Source organism: Aythya ferina, assembly GCF_964211825.1.
Source record: "Aythya ferina genome assembly, chromosome: 15".
NCBI classification, from domain to species: domain Eukaryota; kingdom Metazoa; phylum Chordata; class Aves; order Anseriformes; family Anatidae; genus Aythya; species Aythya ferina.
The window spans coordinates 1586175-1607425 of NC_140314.1; the positions used below are offsets into that span (position 1 = coordinate 1586175).

A 21251-nucleotide genomic window follows, 5' to 3' on the forward strand; every position below is an offset into this window, starting at 1 on the left:
TTCTCCAGGTGGCGTCGGTGTGGCTGGACCAAGGATGTAATTCCCAGCTCCAGTTCACTCGAGGAGCAATCTGCTCTGCCTCATCCCTGCTGGGAACCTTCCCAGGTGCCCAAACCTCTTCCTCCTCCTCTCTGAGCACAGCACATCCAGGGCCTTGCACACACAGCGCCAAGTGCCATTTGCTAATGAATTTCGGGGAGCAATGACTAAAAAGAAGCTGACCTTGAGAAGAACAACCGTGCCTGGCCCAGGGATGGAGTCGCAGTTGTGCTGTTGTGGTACCCGTGGCACAGCTGCTCTCAGGTCAGTGGCAGCGTGGGGGTGCGTGGGGGGTGCGCAGCCATCCTGTGCCCCGCTGCCAGCGGGTGGAAGGGGTGGAAAGGAAAGAAATGCAATGTAGGCCTGAGGTGCGTACATTCAGATGTTGTAATATTCAGCACGTTTACACCACTGATCAGGACACTTCTCGCAGTCAGACAGAACTTTAGTTCTTTACGGTTACAAGGAAACTCTGGAACAGTTATATAGTTAGAAAAAATACAATGTACCGAACAAACATTATCTCACATACAATCAATTTAAACATTTAAATTGATTATAATTTTGCTAAAATATTAACACAAGTACTGTTTGTGCTGCTAAAATTTCAGTGTTCCCTCTAAGGAAAATATTGCTACAGTTCTACTGTACCCTGTATTAAAATCTTTTGCCTTTTTTTTTGTCAGCAAGACTGGCTCTAGAAAAATCGCAGGGGGGGTCACATAATGAATTTAGGCTTATACTGTACTGGTGTTTGGATGTCCCTGGTCTACTTCGTGCACGGCTTTCTCACCGCCTGACTGGCACAGGCCAAGTGCAGATGCCCCTGGGTCACCCTTCTCGCATCAGCCGGGCAGGAGACACTCAGGCCAGGCACTGTGCCATCCTCCTGCTCTCCCTCTGGCATCCTCGCTGCTGAGGGCAGCTCTGCAGGCAGCAGGCGAGGCTCTTTTATAACACCTTAGAGTTAAAAAGTGGGTGCAGAGGTGCGGGCAGGGAGATGCGCAGCCTCTGGTGCTGGCATCAGAGAGAGAAGCCACGGTGGAAACCGCTGTGGGCTGCCAGGTCCCCGTGTCACTACGGCCCTGCAGGAGAAGTGTCTGAGCTGGGAGGTGCTGGGAGAGAAAACCCAGCACGGCTCCGCAGCGCTGGGTGCTGCCCGGCGAGCGTGAAGGTCCGGATCCAGTAATGGCAGCATTCGCTGCGAATGCACATGTTGAGCTGACCTAACTAGCAGGGGGTTCAAGTTATGCGTTTTGTCACTGATAATGACTGCCTGTGATGAGGTTTGCTGCTTATTAATTAATGCATTTATTTGCAATTTTGCAGCAGAAATGAGCTGTGTTAATGATGATGACAAAAAACTGCTGGATTATTATTTTTTTTTTTTGCTACAAGAACAGCTGTGGCAGTCCCTTAACTATTGCTTGTCAGGAGGTCAGAAGGCAACACACGACGTCTGCCAGCATAAAGCAGCAAGGCAAAACCTCCCTCCCCAGCAGCCAGGCACTGCGAGCCAGGAGAGCCAGGGCTGCTGAGGGCAGAGCTTCCACCGAGGCGGTGGACTTCCAACTCTGCTTCAATCCTAGCAGCAAGCAGCTCAGCTCCCTGCCCCCTGCACCCCGGTGCCTGAAAGCCACCAGGTTGCTGACGAGGCTCTACTGGATTTTCGTATTTCCTTGGTTTAGCCAAGGCTGTAATTCTGCAGCTGGAAACCAAAACTCAGCCTCTGTCCTGGGCATGTTTTCGTGAGCTGCATTCTGCTGCTGTGTGCAAACATGGGCTGCGTGCGCCCCCGGGATGGACTTCAGAGCCTAGGGAGCCTTTTCAGTGCTCCCTTTGAATTCCGCATTGCCGGAGCCCGCAGTGCCAAGCACACGTTCACACCTGAGGTTTTTGCTGCAGATTACGACAGATGGTGGTTGCTCCCTGTACAAAAATACACGTTGTATGCTGCTTCCTAATTGACTTAGACTTTGAGTCACTGAGACACCCACACCTTTTGTGATGGCAACTCGGAGTTTGAGAGTGAGTAAGTGTTCAGTATCGCCAATCGGTAACTACTTGTAAATTTGCAAACTTTAACAACCCCCGATGAAGAAGTGGAACTGTAACACGCCAGATTTTCCACTGGTACAAGCCTATTTCTAATTAGCAGACAACTATTGCTGAACTGTTTTCCAAAGCGAGTTGCAAACAGCAATTTTTCATGCCCTCAGCCAGACCCGTGTTGAAGCACAGAAGCCGTTTGGAGAACCAACACAAACCCCAAACCTCTGTGCCTCCACCCCCGTGCTGCTTGCATCCTAAACTACGTTTGAAACACCTGTTTGGTTGTCGTGGTTAGTTTTTGTACAGTAACTATATACAAACAAAAGTTAACACAGACACCGCTTATATCTTTGTGAATTTGGCACTTTCCTTGGGCTCTGCTTTTGCGCTGTACACGAAAGCCCCGCAGCAGCTCCCAGCAGCGGGCCCAGCCCGGGGCCGGCCGCCCCAGCGCTCGCTGCAACGAGACCAGTTCTGTGTTAGCTCTGGAAGAACAAGATAAATATCAACTCATCAGCTACTGTGTTTTCTAACAGGAGAAGGTATTGTTGGCTTTCCTAGGCACTCACTGGAACCCGGCGCCCGTTGCCTGCTGTTAAAACGAGCCTCAGAGCAGGTACTTATTTGTCTTTTGCCACCTGCGGTAGCGACCTTCCTGCCTTCTGACTTAGAGGGAACACTGCTTTTATAAAACCCTTGGACAGGTAAGACAAGAACCAATACCACTGTACAGAATTCACTGCACAACTAGCTAATAGTAAGGAACCCAGCACTGACTTGCCACATTAAGGAAATGGTACTGAATACATTTGCAATCAACCGGTTAACTGTACTGCACCGTAGGACGTGCTCAATCTGTACACGGCCGCGTGGCACCCTCGCCCCTCAGTATGCTGGCACTTGGTAACCTTTCGGGTTGGCGTCTGAGGTCTCGGTGAACGGGGGGCTCTGGTAGGTCTCTGTGCTCTCGATGCCGCTGCCGGTGGGGTACCCGGGGTACGAGGCGTTGGGGTCAGCCGTGAACTGGTCGGTGGCAAAGAGCGACATGTCAGTCCCCAGGCGGTATCTCTGCAGCGCCTTCACCGCCAGCGCGACCTGCCGAGGGATGGAGAGGCTTGGGGTGAGCGCAGCACCATGACCAGGACCCTGCTTTCCCCAGCACGCAGCCCTCCAGCTCCCCGCTGTTGGGTCCCAGGCCAAGGAAATAGGTCAGTCCTGCAGAGACTCCCTCGCCCTCTCCCAGGTTGCAGGTATTCAGGTCGCAAATCGTGGGAAAAGCAAGCGGCAGAGCTGCGAGAGCACCGCGTTGCTTTTATTTCAGGAGGTTTCATTAACAATTCAATTAGTTTATAAATGACAGACTCAGGGAAAAAAAAAAACTGCCTGCACTAAGCAGGAACAGCTCCCAGCCACCGCAAATGCTGCCAGCAGGCTGTGCACCACACATGGATCGGGCAGAGCACCCGACTTTCTGGCCCCAGGGAGAGGAGCACGAGCTCACCAGGCACGTGGAAGGGCTGCTGCGGGTGGGGACCGGTGTCCCCCAGCCCTCCCCGCTGCCAGTGGGTGGGAGCAGCCCAGGAGCAGCCCTCACTGCCAGCCCCCAGCCTGTTGGGGCAGTGGATGGGATGCTGTGGGATGGGGCAGTGCATGGATGCTGTGGGGCGGGCAGGGTGGCTCCCTTGGCAGCGGCTGCGCTGAGCAGGCAGTGCGGCAACCCAGCAATTGGATCAGCCCGTGGCTAAGAGCTGCAGGGGAGCTGGGATTAAAGGAGATATATTTGGATAATAACAGAGTGGGGAGCCGTAAAACTGGCGAGTAACTGGAAGCAGGCTGCTGCTGCTGGAAAGGCTCAGGCAGGCTTTTGCTCCAGTTCTTTTAAGGTGCTACGGAATTAGCGCACATCTCGCGTGCCCTCTGCCTGCAAACAGCCTGAGCGGGGGTGGAAATGACCCAGGGGCCTCCCCCTGCTCCTCCACACATGGCCCTCTGGCAAGCACGGGTTATTTTCCCTGGCCCCAGCCCCAGCTCCACCAGCAGGTGCTGAGCCCAAGAGGCGCAGGCACTGCGGGCACAGGCAGGGGCTGGCGGCTGCAGGTGAGGGACCCCCACGGGGCTGCTGTGGGGCCACGCACCCTCTGGCAGGCGTCCCTCTACCTCCCATGGTCATCATGGGACATGATGTGGGACACACAGAGCCCGAAAGGTGTGCACAGGGGGTCCCAGCAGCCCCCACCCCAGCACTCAGTCCCCCTGGGGAGGGCAGAGGAGCACCCAGCCCGGTGTCCCCCGGGGCTGAGCTGCTGAGCCTGCGGGCTGCCCAAATCCCCCGCAGTCCCGTGGGACAGGCTCGTTGTGGCAAACCTCTCCTGGGGACTCATTTGCTTCAAACCACGGTCTGAACAAGGCCCTGGGGCTCTACCAAGGCCCTGAAATGAGGGCAGCTCATTGCCAGCAACGTGTTTTCGATGGAAATGCAACTTTCCAGTGGCAGGAGAAGGGGAAGTTTGGAATTCCCCGGGGAGAGGGGAACAGAGCTGGTGCTTCCCAGTAAGGAACCACAAGTTTCACCTTTCTGCAGAGGGGCAGGGGGAGGGACTGCAGGTTACTTCCACACTGGCCCATCAGGATTCACTTCTCCAAACCATGCCCCAAATTCCTCCTTCCAGCTCAGCGCTGAGCCCACAGCAGGTTTCATTTCTCCTCTCCCCAGCTGAGCTCTGAGTTGGGCCGTTTCTTCTGCAAACATGACATTTGTGCCATGGTGAATATTCACCAGCACAACACCCAGCTACTGACTGGTGTCTGCCCAGTACGGGGCTCAGACCCTGGCGGTGACAGGAAGAGGCAATGCTCACACCGTGATGCCGTGGTGCCAGGCTGCCATGCTGTACCTCTGGATAAAGATAGGATTTATGAAAAAATCAGGATAGGATTTATGAAAAATCCAGAAGCTGAACTCACCCAGCCAGCGATGGAGAAGAAGGAAAAGGCGATTGCTGCCCGGGCAGCGTCTGCTCCTTGCAAAGCCCCTTTGCTCATTTTCGTCCGTTGCCACTGGTTTGCTAGGAAGCAGAAGGCTACAAACCACAGGAAGGACAAGAAACCTAAAAGAGAACAGAGCTGGTCAGTGCTGTTACTGCCCACAGTAAGGGCAAAGACCTCTGCTGCCAGACCCTAGTGATCTGCGTGCTGACGACCAAACACTGCCACCCAGATTTTCAAGTAGCGACAACAATCTTGGGTACCTCGGCCTGTGGAGTGGTCCAAAGAGATCTATTTTAGAAGAGGCTGATTTACAACCACCAGAAAAAAAAAAAAAAAAAAAAAAGGCTGGAGAGTGGCTCTGCAGCATGGCAGGAGCCGCCGAGCCGTGGAGGCGCACGGATGCCAGGCAGGAGGCAGCTCTGCTCTTCGCTGCTGCCCTCCGCTGACTGTGCTCCTGCTTCCAGCCCTGCTGGGCTCAGGGGGATTGAGCAAAAACGCTCTGCTGATTATTTCTTACTGGAACCAAGGCTGGCTGAGCAAGATAGGGCTGCAGCTCCCCTAATTTAATCACCAGCCAACAGCAGTGCCTGATGCCAAGGAGCTCACAACAGTATAAAGCAAGCCACAAGCACACGCTGTAACCAGCAGCGATGCTTTCCAGTGCTGGAAGGAGGAGCTGCAAAACCTGGAGCTTTTCACGATGCTGTTTTAAGGGCCTCCAGCCTTCCTGAGCGCCCCCAGCACAAAGCTCACCCCATGTGCCGATTTTGGGGGAAAGCACAGGCAGGGATCTGGGCCCCAGCAGGCAAGGTGCTGAGCTACCAGGCGTCTTCCCAAGGATTATGGACATCAGTATGAGCAGCCGCACTGCCGGCCCCGTGGGGCAGCCAGCTGCAAAGCACAGGCTGGCTGCAGGGGGAGGAAAGGAGCTGCCTTTATTCTCCTTCATCTTGCCAGTTGTTTTTAAGAATGATAAAAAATGCATGCGCGTATCCAAATACGTTGCAAGATTTACAGGGCTTAGCGTGTACGTTGCCTTGTAGACAGAATGTGCTCCTCACTGCGGTTCAGGAGAACACAGCCCTCGTTTCCTCCTCTTACACCATCGGACCTGGGGCTTCCTGACCAGCTCTGGCCAGCCCGGCCCTGCCTGAGATGCTGACCTGCCCTCACAGCAACAACACCCTCCAGCCAGGATCACCCAAACTTTCCTTTTCCAAGCCACAGACTAACAAAACAGCCTCTTTTTGCAGAACGTGGCTAATGTCCGCTACCCCAGATCTCTGCGGACACATTTTCAGTTTTGGGATGATCCCCTTGTCCTCAGCAACAAATGGGACCTCAGGGGCTTGTTCTCCAAAGGCCACGCATGCCTTCAAGTCCTCCAGGTCTGTTATAATCAGGCTTTACCAGCAGTTGGCACCCATTAAGGAATCAGATTCTTTCCAAAATATGGACACAGGAAGATTCAAGCCTGAGATACGTCTGAGATACAGACGGGGTGGCCAGCATGCAGTGAGCAGGGTGTCCCCACCAGGTCCCAGTGCAGGGGGCTGCCACAGCTCTGCAACCTCAGGGTGTTTGGGGAGCAAAGGCCAGGAGGGCCTGGGCCAGAAGGACCCAGTGGGCACGGTACAGCCCTCGAAGGCCCCTCGGAGCTGCGCCCAGCCTTCCCAAGGGCTCCGGGAAGGGCTGGTTTCATTTCTGTGCCAGCACCATTTCCATTTGTGATCGCGTTCACCCTCTGTTAGCACTCCTGTGAGATGAGACTTTGCTCCCAACGCCCTGAATCATGTGCCGGGACCTCAACTGCTCCCGAGAGGCACTGGCAGGGCCGTCCTGGTGCTGCTGCTCTGCTCCTGGTGGTGCTGGTCAGGACTGTCACCATCCCACGACTTCCACGGTCACATCCCATAGAGGAGCCAGGCGGCTCCCCCAGCTCGGAGGCACCTAGACCCAGCCCCAGTGTATTCACAGGACCGGGTGGAAGTGGGTGTTTGGAAATGTAGAGCCCTGAGAAGGAAGGGGCTGAGCTGGCAGGGGGTTGTTGTGGCCGCAGGCACCCATCCTGACTCCCTGGGGCCCCGTGCACCGGAGGAGCTCTGCAGCTCTGCACCCTCCCGAGTGCTGGGGGGAAGGAGAGCACCAGGAAGAAGTGTAGGAGCCAGTAGATAATTACAGTTTTAGGCTCTGCAGACAACAGAGTGCAAACACCAGGAAAGATACGTTACAGCCATAATTACAGCCTGGTTCCAAGCAAGCACACGTCTACGGGAGCAGCTGGAAGAGCAAACCCCAAACACCACTTGCACAGCACCGTGGCCGTGGTGGTCCTGCCCGTGCCCAGCGCTCCCTTCCAGGGGGCTCCAGGGGCTGCAGCAGACGCAGCTCCCCTTGCCCCATCGGGGCACCCCGCTGCAGGGACAGCCCCATAACTCGGGCACCTTGTAACATTCATGCTCCTTGCACAGCCAGGGAGGAGCAGCACAGCTCTCGGGGTGATCCCTCCAACCTAGCACTGATCCGACACACAAGCCCTTCTTCCCTCCAGCGAAATAAAGCTGTAGGGTCGCACTGTAACTCCCTCACGGCCCGCACAGGCAGCAGCTGCCATATAACAGCCGGCAGCAGGCACCGGGGCGATCCAGGCGAAGGGACGAGGACTTTCTTTTCTCATCCCGCCCACTCGCTGCCTGATCTGCAATGTTCCCTCTTACCCCAGCATGCTCCTCACCCTCTTATTTCCCAAATGGATTCTCAGCTTTTATATTAAAGCGTGCAGTAATGCTGAGGTTACATGCGGGGAGGATGACACAGTGGCAAGGAGGTAAGAGGAAATCAAGAGGTGGGGAGGGAGAAAAGGAAGCGGACAGCCTAAGAGAGTCCCACAAGGTCCCTAGGGATTAACACAGAGATGGTTAATGCAAATTACTCTCAGACTTTGCACTCTGAGCTGCACAGATTGGCTCTGAGGACGCCGAACCCAGCAGCTGGATGCCCTGGGTGCTGGAGGCAGCGCAGGTGGGCACGGTGGCTGCAGCCCCTGCGACCATGCGGGCACCGCGTGCTGGCACAGCTCTGCTTCTGGCAGCAACCACCTGCCCGGCGTTTCTGGGCGAGTGGGTGTTCAGGCTACAGCAGTAAGGAAGGTTGGGGACAGCCGTCATTTTAGAAAAGTGAAGGCACGGAAATAGGAACGGGATAAGAGGCAGCAGGCATGACCCCACCCTGACACCTCCCAGTGGAAGCCCCCACAGCAGGAGGGTGTTTGGCACGCCGAGCACTGTGTGCTGACAGCTGGCACTGCTGCTTCAATCGGCCTGGTTTGGGAGCTTAGCTGGGGAGGGGAAGGAGCAGACTGGCCGACCCAGAAGGGTGCTGCCGCTCCCAGAGCCCTCCCAGTGGCACAACCTGCATCTAAATGGGTCTCCTGCCAGCAAGGAAGTGATTTACCTGTTTTTTTACCAAGAAGCCTAAAGAGGGAAATGCCCAAGGGAGGAGAAAGTTCACACGCAGCTGACATGATGCACCCAGAGCATGCACACTGATCCCTGGTCCCAGTAAAAAGTCACCGCTGGCAGCACAGCAGCGTTTGGAGGCTGTGGATGGAGTTGACTGACCAGGACAGACCCCGGGTGCAACGCTGCAGCCAAGAGCAGAGCAATGCCCGTGGGACAGAAGCTCTGTAGGGCAGAAGCCCGTCTTCTGCAGCTTGCTGCTGAGCCCACGAACACGCACACAACGTGTGGCAAGCGCAGAGGAATGAGGCAGAGACTGAACCGGGACCATTTCACACATGCCTTGCAGGGGAGAGCGCGGCTCTTACAAGGAGAAAGGCAGGGGAGGATCACAGCCTCAGAGCGAGACACGCACAGCCCGGCAGGAGATGGATGGGGATGTTCCCCTCCCATTGGAACTGAAGGGTTGCAGGCACCGAGCCCCGCGGAAGGGGCTGTAAATATCACCTAACAAGGGCTGGCCGCCGGAGCGCTACCACCACGGCAATCAGCTTTCCAGCAAGGAGAGGACAGCCTTAACAACAGGCAGGAGCAGGGAGGCGATGACGGATGTTTCCATCTGGGACCAGAGAGCCATCAGCTCTGCTCGTGCTGGATAAATCACCTTCAGACTTCGCTAACACGAGAGCCTGGAAATCGAGCACATCAGCTGCAAACTCAGCCAGAAAACTCCCAGAGCAGCCAAGCGGAGGATGGCCTCTCCTGGCACAACACATCCTGCCCGCTCGTGTTCACACGGCTGAGCCCCAGGCCAACGGGCTCAGGACAGCCCAGAAGATCTGTGGCAGCCCTTGGAGGCCCAGAGCCACCTGCAAGCCCCAGTGCTGGAGGCGGCGAGGGACTGCAGTGGTATCTCAGCTCCCGCTGTAGAAGCACGCTTCTGCTTTGTTCAGAAACACACACGCACACAGTGAAAACAGACCCAGATGTAGCTGATGAAACAACAGTTGTTTGAGCCAGAAACAGGAGACGTGGGAGGGCAAAATGCCCCGTCTGCTCTCTGGGATGTGACCACCAAGCCCTGCTTCCCTGGGTGGCCTCACACATCCCAGCTCAGCAAACATCCCCGGCTGCAGAAGACCCCTCTGACCCCAAGGCACCACCTCACTGCTGCCCCTGAGCTCTCCGCTACGGGACAGCCCTTCTGCCACTTCTCTTCTCCCTGACTGAGGCACACGAGCTGTGCCACGCCACGGGAGGAGAGAAGGGTTCAGGCGTGGAGCTGCAGGGCACAGCGATGACCCCACACACCCCACGGTGCCAGCACTGTCCCGCTGAGCACAGCACAGCCAGGGTTGTACCTGAAAAGCCGAGGTCCAGCAGCACGGCCCGCTTGCGGTCCTTCACGCTGCTGATCTGCTGGAACTGGAGGTCCACGACAAAGAAGAAGATGCAGCCAAAGAAGGAGATGATGCCGATGGCGATGCCGTAACTGCAGGCACTCTCGTTCTCGTTGAAGATGCAGAGCAGCTCGGGGGACTGGCTGTCCTTGTTCACATAGCACTCGTTCACGATGGAGCCAAACACCACGATGGAGAAGATCTGCGGAACGAAGGGGAAAATGCAACTTCAGCTGTTTACATTTAACTGTTTTCCAACAGCACCCTAATTGGATGCGGCCCCGCGTTTGACTCCATGGCAACGGGGCATTTGTTAGGCAGATCAGAGAATCACAGACCGGCCTGGGTGGGAAGGGACCTTACAGACCACCTGGGTCCCCCACCAGACCATGTTCCTACCCACAGCCTCTTGGTGGCCCTAAGCAATGTGCCAATGGACGGCATCTTGGTCTTGCACTGCTGCCAGCCTGTTTGCCTTTCGGTGGCTTGGCTGGCAGTGTATTTTAAGAGATGCTATTCTCCAGACAGGCTGGGGAGGAAAAAATAAACAGATTGGCCAGGCAGGTCTCTGCACAGGCTTTCTGCTTGTGCTGCTCTGTGCTGTCAGGCTGTGCTCAATAAACCCCCTTGTGTAACTGCGGAGCGGAGAGAAATGAAGTTACAGAGGATAATTGAGCTGCTCAGCAGGCTGGCCCTGGGAAGGACTGAGCGCCTGCTGGAGGGGCAGGGCTGCGTGGGGGTGTGGGGAGCAGCTTGGGGACATGGGGAGCAGGTCGGGGATATGGGGAGCAGCTCAGGGATAATATGGGAAGCAGCTCTGGGGCATGGGGAGTAGCTTGGGGGCACAGGGAGCAGGTCACCTGGCTGCTGCGGGATGGAGTAAGAGGTTGTAGCCGTGCTGCCATGCAAAAAACGGGGCAATCTTATGCATGGCTTAGCAGGGGCTGAAGGATGCAGTGCCTGCACCCATTATCCAGTGACCCAGTTCCAGCCCTGTTAAGGACAGCAGGGAAGAGGGCTTGCTGGTGGCTGCCATGGTCCTGACACTCACTGCTGGGACCTGTGGCACAGCCAGAAGCATGGTTGTGGGCTGATGTTGCTGTCCTGGTCCCCTGGAGGGGATCTGCTCCCAGGCAGGGCTGCAGAGCCACAGCTCACAGGGGTGGGAGAAGCAGCTGCCCCGAGCCCGGCACCCAGCGTGCTGTCTGACATCCCAGATGCAGGAAGGAGCGGGGCCGCAGCACAGGGGCAGTTAGCACCACTCACAGTGCTGCACGCTCAGGTAATTCCCCGATCCCTCCCAAACCAAAGGCAGCAAGCAGAACCCCGGGACCAGCCATATAACAGCTCGCTCTGGAGCCTGCTCTGTCACAGCCTGGGAAGCGCCGCTGCTGTTTCGCTTGCTGGGCTCAGAGCAAGGCAGGCAGCGAGACCTGCAGACGCCTTTGCACCACGCTGTGCATCTCTGATCTCGTCACTTGCTGCCAGCAGCAGCCCATGGGATCCCTGCATGCCTCCAAGCCCTGCTGGCTCACAGGACACAGCCGGAGGCCACGTCTGCAGGCAGAGAGACCATGCGCTCCTCCGGCGAGCCTACCGGCAGCAGGTAGGGTCCTGGGGCACAGCTCCTGCTCTGGCAGCCCCACTGCTTTTTGCAGTACCAGCACAGTCCTGAGTGCACGAGACCGAGACAGGCAGCAGACAGTGGCAGCAGCCGCACAGCCACCTGATAACCTGCAGCCTGTGGCCTGTGCAAAGTCACTCTGCGTGCCTGATGCCTCACCGAACAGCCACCCCCGCTGCCAGCGGGTAGTGCTAGCAAAGCTGGGGTGGAAGGGAGCGGAATCAACCACAAGGAAACCCTCCAGAAAGCTCCCAGCACACCTTAGCGTAATGCTGTGACATACATTTTCTCGCAAGCACCTGCCAGATGTCTCACACCTGACTGCCCTGAAGCATTTCATCCAGACAGCCCTTCTTCCCTCTCCTCTGCTTCCTCCCAGGGCTCGGGTGAAGCTGAGAGAGGCTGTTCTCACTGAAGCTACTTACAAATGCAAGAGTCTCACTAGCAAACCTGCCTTGGACCATCTCCACTAACTGTCCCCCAGATTGGAGGGGACAACAAGGCAGCAGATCTACAAGAGAATGCAGTCCTAAGATACGAGGGATTGGTGCGGGGTGTTTTCTTTCTCTGTAGGGTGTCATCTGAAACAAACGACGAGCAGAAGCAGCAGAAATAGTCTCTGGAGAACATCCTCTCCTAGGTGCATGAGAGCTCATGCAAACAACCACCCCAGCACCCCAAGCCTGCTGAGCATTCCCCCATCTTCAAATTTAACCAGTGTCCAGGGTCCTTTGCCCTATCCAGCCGTGAGCTCTGTGCTAACCTGTGTCACTGCCTGCATTTGCCCTGTTCCTCGTTAGTGCTGCACTTAACGGAGCTCGGCTGTCTCACCGCGCCGGGCACATCATCATGCGAAGAACAAGAGGGCCGCATTGTAAGAAAGAAACAACAACAAACAGTAATAATAATTTTCCCAGCGCTTTGGCAGCAGCTGTAATATCAGCAGTTGTAAAAAAATCTGTTCATAAATAATGCAAAATTGTTATTTACCATCAGAAATAGCAGCAGCATTTATAAAACAGGCCCTGGAAGAAATAATGTGATTCTGGAAAACATGAATAATTGAGAACCTCTGATTCCACTGGATTATTTCTCTGGCAGGCCAGTGAACTTGTACTCAGCTTCTCAGATAAGTGTTTTACTTAGTCCTCCCAGGATTAACAGCCCTCCCTGGACTACTCCTTTGTGCTTTCCAACACCCCCCGGGGGCTCTCCACACGGGTGGGTGATGCGGAGGGGCTGTGCCTGCCTGTGGTGCTGGTGCTGCCTGCACAGCCCTGGTGTGCCGGGTGAGGAGAAGGCAAATCCCACGCTGCAGCTACGACCAGTACAGGTTTGTACCAGGCTCTGCCAAAGGACAATGCACAGAGAGCTCCGAGAAGAAGCCCAAAAGCCAAAAGGTGCCTGGGGTGCGTGCGGCACTCCTGGGACTGCTGCAAGCACGACGGTCACTGGCGATGGTAAGAGCAGACATTTCGCTTAGCTCAATGCAAAGAAACGCATCCTCCTTGCAGCTGGGTGATGTGAGGGACTCAGACAGAAAGCAGGGAAGGGGCTGAAGCTCCAGCAGCCCCGGCCAGCTGAGGGGCTTGCAGGGACACAGTGGAGAGAGCCACTCAGGAGGCAGCAAGCCCATGGCACCCAGAGGACACGCAGCCCTTTTCGGGAGGCCAAAATAGGAACGAATTTCAAGTGCACACATTTGATAGATGTACTCAAAACATCAGCGCTGGCTGAAATAGTCCTGTCAAAACATGCTTTTCAGTGAAAACAAGTCTTTCCGTGTTGTTTTCTCCCCCTCCCCCCATGATTGAAATTTTAGAGTTTTTCTTGGAAAAACAACTGGTGCTGGTAAAACATTTTAATGAGAATAGATTTGGTGATGTTCTTCTGTGTGTGGGTTAAAAAAGGAGTTTTGAGGAAATGTGGGTAGGTGGGAGAAAATGAAACCCCTACGAATTTTCTGAAGATCACGAGAAACAAGTGTCATTTCCCAACTACCTCTGCAAACCTCATTTGCTCAAGCCCATAACCAGTTCATCAGAGACCTGGGAGAGAAAAGACACGGTCAGACTCTCCACAGCGAGTGGAATTTTATGGGTCTGAGCAGGGAGGCAGGATCCCAGCTCTCCAGAGGTACCCTGCACCTCCCATGTCTCAGCTGGACCCCAGCCCCAGTGCCCAGGGGGTGCCAGCAACCAGGCAGAGCAGCACCCACAGCATGGGGGCATGGGTTGCACAAACCCACGCACCCCAAGCCCCCTTTCCACATCTCTCCCGTTTTACAAAGCTCCCAAACCTTCACCTGAGCCACTCCGCTGTCCAGCTGAACAACAAAGAGCAGCAAATTTTGCTCCCGCTGGGTGAGCTGATGCAAAACCCAGGAGAAGGCTGGATACCTCCAGCCACCCCCGCATGAAAGGCTCCCCCCCAGAGCTTCCAGGTAACCGTGCTTTCAGCTGGGGGTCTCGTTGGTTTCGATATCCAAAGCAGTGGACCCAGATGCACATCACGCCCGCTTTCCTAGCTCACCTGCCCACCTCCCTTTTCCCCACTCACCCAACCAGAGCCCAATTCGTCCTCGCTGGCAGCTGCTGCCACGTGCAGGGGCTGGTGACCGATGCTCGGTGCCAGTGGTGGATGCCCCCAAGGGGGCTCTGGGGCAGGGAGGTGACCGTGCACAGCGAGCTGGCAGCGGGCAGCACGGACACTCGGGCAGCAGACCAAATGACACCTCACTCTTTCCCCAAAAAAAGGAAAGGAGGAGCCTGAGAGGGCAGGAGGAAGCTTGCTCGGCCGTGCCATGCTCTGGTCAGCCCCACAGCTGCTGCCAGGGACCCGGGGCATCAGCACCAGCCCTGCAGCAGGCATCAAGGCACCATTTCAGGTGTGCATGAAGCTGAGACCCACGGCTGCCTTGTGTGCACCAGATTTTTGCCATCTGGAAGCGAGTGGCTCGCCAGGCTGTCCTGGCTTGGTTCTGTCCTTGTGCTTTGCAGATCCACGTCCCCTCCCAGGGCTTGAGGCTGATGGACCACAGGACCTGCACACCCTTCTTCCAGGTTGCTTTTAGCTTTTTGTCACCAAGGCACCTCAAATGTGCTTAAGGAGACCTGACAATCTGAGCACAGTCATCGCAAGGAAAACTGAAAGCCTGAAAACCACGAGAGCACAAGCTGAAAAAGCTTCAGTGTGCGAGCTGTCAGCCATTTTAAGGTGAGATGTTTCCACTGCTGATGCACTGCGCTTCGATTTGGGACCTATAAAAAACATTACCAGAAGGTGTGGGGTTGTAGGAGACTGTAAAACCTTGCCTTGATTACACATGCAAGCAACTGCTAATGTCAACATCCAGGGAATGTAACGCATGAGGAAAAATAATCCGTCCCTAATTTGCTCTGCTGTAGCTCTCTATCGATGGTGCTAGGCACAACCCAAATGGACAGAGAGCCTGCACCAGCCTCTGGGTGATCCCTCCCCACACGAAGAGCTCCAGGGAGAAGCAGATGCCATGCGCTGGCCTCCTGCAGCCCCCACTGCTCCTTGAACCCCCACCCAGCCAGCAAGGAGGGAAAGCTGACAAGAAGGGAAGCCAGCTGTGGTTACACCAGCACAGGCCAAATCCTGCCCAGCTCTGAGCATTTCCATAAGCCTTGGTTAAGCCTTGGTTAAGCTCAGAGATGGGCTGTACCCTTGGGAGAGTGCCAGGTGCCTTCAGCACCCCCCATGCTCAAATTCTGGGGGAACCAGGTCCCGTACCCCCCCAGTTTATCTTTACAATCAGTCCCAGGGAAGTCTCCAGCACAGATCTGTGTAATTTATTGCAGAGTGTGAAGACCGAGAGCTGCTGTGAGCACCGCCAGAGCTCCCCCAAGGAGCGGGGATATGACCACAAAGGAAAGACCTGACGCAGTTTCTGGCACAGGACCGGATAGCGTGATGCTGGCCCTAATAGGTTTATGGACGCGTCTGACGGGCTAATCAGCCTGTGGAGGATGCGTATTGACGGCCACATGACCGATTTTTACTGAATTACCTTCTGTAACGTGGCAAGAGACGCTGGCTGAAACACAGCGTCCATTCAAAGCACCTAATCTAGTGATGCCATCTGAGCAGACATCAAACCAGCAGCATTCGGAACCAGTGGTAACAGGAACACAGAGATTTAGTAGCATTTTAAGCTCAGTTGTGGTGAAACTTCTGTATAATCCCATTAACAAGAATGTTAATTTTAAGTTCTGCCTTTAATCTACAGCCCACAGAAAGAGAATGACGGCGGAAATCTGGTGACCTTGCTGAAAAGCAGCCAAGCCCAGACCAAACCCCGAGCAGCTAAGATCACAAAATGACTCTCAGCATCGCCGCGGGCTCCCTAAGAGCCAGCCCAGCCCCGCATCTCCTCTCAAAGAGCCACGAGACCTCACGTGTCTGAACCCCTGAAGGCTATCCAGAGCGTGCAGCCCTGGGAACACTGGGTGTTCCTTGCCGATGTCCCTCGGGAGGTTCTCAGCCCTGCTGGGTGCAACAAGCAGCTCCTCCGGCTGCCTCGGCAGCACGCTTGGAACAGGCAAGGTACCAGAAAAGGAGCTTCACGACTCCACAAAGTGGGCCGTGTGTGGGAGCAGGGCACCCCAAAGGGGGCACCCCACCACCTCCTCCTCACCCACCGAACCACCTGACACGTCCCTTGCCAAAGTCACACCTCAGCAAAGCACCTCTGCCTTGCTGAAAGGCAATGATTTGCCCTGTGACGGACTGAGACCCAGACCTGTGCAGAGCCAAGCCCAAGAAGACCTTCCTGGATGTGAGCAGCAGCAACCTCTGGACCCGAGAGCTGACTGCCACATACCAAAGGGCACGGGGATTTCCACCCTGCTGCTGCGCCCTTGCCAGGTGATCAGGTTTGGCTGCCGTAGGTCAGTCCCCTAATAAAGGTTTCACCCTTAAAACTTAAGTTTAACTTAAGGAAAAGCCAACAAAGGCTGTGCCCAAACGGGTGATAAACTAAAAATTCATTCAACTTTAAGAAACGAGAGGAAAAGGCCCCACCGGACAGCGCAAGGCAGCTGCCAGCCCAAACCACTCCGATTTTGCGAATTCCCCTTAAAAGCTGCACGACTGCTCAGACGTATAGATAGCAGTGGTAGTTACAGGGAAGGGAACTCATGATTCTGCAGGCATCCTCAGTGAATATCGCGTTTGTTTTGCCGTGCAAAAAAATGGCTAAAAAGGAAACCACAAGAGTGATCACATCTTCATCTGACAAACTGCATCAGGCAGAGGGGGAAGAGATGAATGAGGAACTGTTCAGTGGTTCTTTCCAGCTCATGCCAGGAGAGTTTTGTGTTTTTTTTTTCCTTCAGATATTCAGAATTACTATATATGTCATGGAAAGGTTGCTAGATGAGGCACAATCGGAATCCCCTTTCACCAAAACTTGATTTGGGGGATTTCTAAACCGAAGTCACCGCTCACCCCCGACTGCCTCTGTTGTTTGCCAGCATGAGGGCTCAACCTGCGGCCCCAAAGCAACTGCAGGAGTCACGAAATGGAGCTGGGTCCCCATCAGTGAAACCCCACCGATGACCATCAGCTGGATGGGCACCAGGTACGACGGCTGGTCCCAGCCAGGGGCTCTCCTTTCCCCACACTGCCACCCAAACCAGCACATCCCCAAGGAGCCACAGCACCCTCCTCCTTGCTCCAAAGGAACATCCTACGAGGCGGCCAGGGTCAAGTCTCCAAGGTTTGGTCCAACGACACAGGTTAAACACGCTTTAAAAACCACAACAGCAAACAACAGGAAGGAGAATCGCATGAATAAAACCTGCCCCAACACCTACATTCAGTCCGGCCTCAGCCAAGGGGCTTCTGAAGAACCTCAGAGGCTGCAGATGTGAGCACAGGCAGCTCGCCTTCCCCGCGGCTGCCAGACCAGCGAGGTTTCTGTTTGTTCTGCAAATAAAGGAGCATCGCGGTGGCTGTGGGGCCGTGCCACCCATCCTGGCCGCAGCGGGATGTGATAAGCAGCAGGCAGCCCTCACCACACGCCGCCACGCTCCCCAGCCCAGCAAGGAGGAGTTTCGGGGCAGACCAGAAAGGCAGCGAGGTCTCACAGACCGACACGGTTTTGTAGTGTTTTGGCTGCCGCCTGTCCAAGCTCTCCATCTTAAAACGGGCCGTGGGTTTCATCTGGCACGAGCAGCAAAGCAAAAAGAGTCTGGGAGCACTTTGCTTTACAAAGCAAGAAATAATGAGAGCCATGAAAGCAGGAGGGATGGAAACCAGCACTGAGCTCACAGCTCGTGCTGACCAACGTCCCTGCTGGGCTGGGAAGGAGCCACAGACGCTGAGCTGCTTTATGACAGGCTGCAGCCTGCAACAGCCAAGCCAAGGCCAGCCGGGGACTCCGGACCCCCACGCTGGAGCAGCGAGGGAGGAGGGTCCCTGACAGATCTGCCACCAAATGTGAGACCTGGGAAATGTGGTGCGAGTGGCTTTTAGCGTGAGCTTCCTGGGCCTGATGCACAATTAACTGGAAAGAGCAAAAAAATCCCCAAGAGCTCAGTGGGTTTTGGAGCTGACTGAATGCCATGATTACCCGGGTGTAGTCCCAGGAACGTGACGTTCATCCAAGCCAACGGGCCCTTCACTGACCAGGGGTGATGCACTTCTGTAGTCCTAACCACTCGCTTTTCTCAGCCTCATGGTGAACCTAGGAAACGAATGGCTTCTCTACTGAGTAAACCAGCCAGCAAATCCATGCGTGAATGTTTTCTAAACTAGGATTTTCAGCTCACCTCCCATATTCCGTTCCTGTTTCCCAGCAGGGTCCAATCCCCACTGTACGAGGACGGTGAGCTCCCTGGGTGGGTGGTGGCAGCTTTATTTCGAGAGGAGCCAAACTCACCATCAACAACACGGTCAACAATTTAGCTGGCCATGCCCAAAACCAACACCATTGCCAATGCTTTGCCACGCAGAGGATCCCAGTGGATCCCAACCAAGTTTTCCAGACCAACGTGACACTTCGGGAAACACCTGGCACCGTGTGCCACCCAAACCCTGTGCCAAGCATCGCACCTGTCCCAGGCCTGGGAACTCCAGATCCACAACCAGCCTCCACCTTCCCCCAGCAGTGGAGTCCTTCTGAAAGCTGGCTCCGATCCAGCACAACATTTAAGCGTGTGGTTTAACTTCCAGCATGTGATTGCAGCTGGAATTGCTCATGTGCTTCAAGGTAGGCACATGCTTCCATGTCGTGCTGCTCGCGGCCTTGGCCGGAGGCACCCCAGGGAGCCCCAAATGCCCGTTGTGGGGGCTGGAGGATGGCAGCAGGGGGGCAGCACCTCCCCTCACACCTTTCCTTCTCTCGCTGTACACATTTGGCACTGCTGAAGGTGACACAGAGCCAGCGGGCGAGGGCCTCCATGCACGAGCATGGACGAGCCTCCAGGGGCTCTGCTCTCCCCCAGCCTCCGAGCACCAGAACCAGGAGCTGGCCATGGCGAGGGCTGGGCAGAGCCTCCCTGCGGGGGGCTTTTGAGAAAGGGCAGGCATCGCAGAGCTCGCTGGCCGTGTACACTCGCAGATTTTGGCAGCTAAAAGCCAGGCATTGCAGGGAGGTGGCTCAGGGCTGCCGTTAAGCCCCGGCAGCCTGGCAGCACAGCTCCCGCGAGCTCCCCTGCGCAGCTTTCCGGGTTGCTTATTCATGGAGCGTCAACGGGCAGAGCCTTCGCTGGGCGGCTGCATGGCTTAGCCCACCTCCTGCCTCCCTGCTGTGCGGTACAACACATACATGCACGGGAAACAGCCAAAAACCATGACACCCTAGAAGAACGGGGGCAGCTGGGCAAGGCTGGCCGTGGGATTTCTTCTCTCTCTCACACGCAGAGCAAGGAAGGAAGGAAAATGTCCTCTGCTTCCTGATTTACACCCCGTTCTGTAGGCTTTGCTCAAGCACCAGCGACACAAGCGTTGAGGAGCTGTGGCAGCGCCCACCCGCTGTGCCCTGCCCTGCTCCCGAGGAGCACCCCGCAGCCCCCCGTGGGCGCTGGCCGGCCCCACGCCGCGCGTGGCTGCCCCTCGCGTGAGGGTGCCCGGTGCCTGGCTCGCTGGGCACAACGGGCACAGCTCGGCACCCGGCGGCTGCGTGCTGCGAGGGGCCGCAAGGCGCAAGAGGGGGCTGCAAGGTGCAAGAAGGGGCTGCGTGCTGCAAGGGGCTGCGTGCTGCAAGGGGCTGCGAGGTGCAAGAAGGGGCTGCGAGGCGCAAGAAGGGGCCGCAAGGTGCAAGAAGGGGCCGCAAGGTGCAGGAAGGAGCTGCAAGGTGCGCGGTGCCGCCCGGTGCGCGGCCACGGCGCGCTGCGCTCCCCCCCCGCCGCCTTACCCAGGCCGTCACGCGGAGGATGGTCTGCGGCTGCTTGAGGAAATCCAGGGGGTCGACGGCGCCCCCCGCCCGGCCGGCTCCGAAGGAGGCTCCCTCCATCTTCCCCCGCCGCCCGCTCCGCTCCGCTCCGCGCCGCTCCGAGCCGAGCCGAGCCGAGCCGCGCGCGCCCCGCGCCGGCCGCGCGCCTGCCCGCCCCCCGCGCGCCTCCCGCGTGGGCTCGTCCGCGGCGACGCGCGCGGGCGGCGGGAGGGACCGGACCGGCCCCCCCCACCCCCGGAGGGGAAACGGCAGGGGGTGGCACGGGGAGATGCGCCCAGCACGGGCTGCGGGTGGGCACCGACAGGGGAAGGTGGTCAGGGGCACCAGGAGGTGGTCACGGGCACCAGGAGGTGGCCATGGGCAGCAGGAGGTGGTCAGCGGCACTGTGAGATGGCCACAGGCTTCGGGAGGTGGTTACAGGCAGCAGGAGGTGGTCAGGGGAACTGTGAGATGGCCATGGGCATCGAGAGGTGGCCACAGGCATCAGGAGGTGGCCACAGGCACCGTGTGATGGCCATGGGCACTGTGCGATGGCCAGGGGCACCAGAAGATGGTCAAGGGCATCAGGCAGTGGCCAGAGGCACCAAGCAATGGCCAAGGGCACTGAGAGGTGGCCATGGACACTGTGCTGCAGCTGTGACACTGTGTGATGGCCACATGCACCATGCAATGGCCACAGGCACCATGAGATGGTCAGGGACACCGTGTGGCAACCAGGGACACCGTGCGATGGCCACGGGTGCCACATGATGGCCAGGAACAGCGTGCTGCAGCCGTGACCCTGTGCTACAGCTGGGGGCACCACGCTGGGGCGATGGGCGCTGCGCTGTGGCCGTGCACGTGCTGTATCTGAGGGAGCCGTGCTGCTGCTGCCTCACCGTGCTGCAGCTGTGCTCTCTGTGCTGTGCTGATGTCACCTTGCTGCACCCAGGGACAGCTTGCTGCAGCCACCACACGGCCACCAGGACACCCCACCACAGCCAGTGCCACCGTGCAGCGGCAAGGGACACCTGTGCCACAGCCCCAAGCACGAGCACTGCTCCAGCAGGGAGGTGCCGTGCACCCAAGCCACCCAGATCCTGCTCAGCCCCTGCCGCAGGGCACCCCTTGCTCCTTTCCATTAGCACCCAGCAGCTCCACGAGGCCCCGCCAGGCACAGGAGGGTTTTTGGAGCGGTGTGAAGAAGGCTGGGTGCCTTTGGTGGGGAGCAACCTGCTCGTGTGGCGAGGGAAAGGCTGGGCTCTGCCTCACCCCCCGCCCAGTGC

General features: G+C 56.8%; 1 protein-coding gene across 1 annotated transcript; it reads right to left on the reverse strand.

The window, feature by feature from the left end:
* Positions 1-408: 408 nt before the first annotated feature.
* Positions 409-20088, reverse strand: SYNGR3 (synaptogyrin 3). The gene is made up of 4 exons (XM_084537376.1): positions 19948-20088; positions 9899-10139; positions 5056-5198; positions 409-3186 (listed from the first exon to the last, which is right to left on the reverse strand). The coding sequence occupies exons 1-4, from the start codon at positions 20044-20046 to the stop codon at positions 2977-2979; spliced, it is 693 nt and encodes a 230-aa protein (XP_084393502.1). The 5' UTR covers positions 20047-20088; the 3' UTR covers positions 409-2976.
* Positions 20089-21251: the final 1163 nt, after the last annotated feature.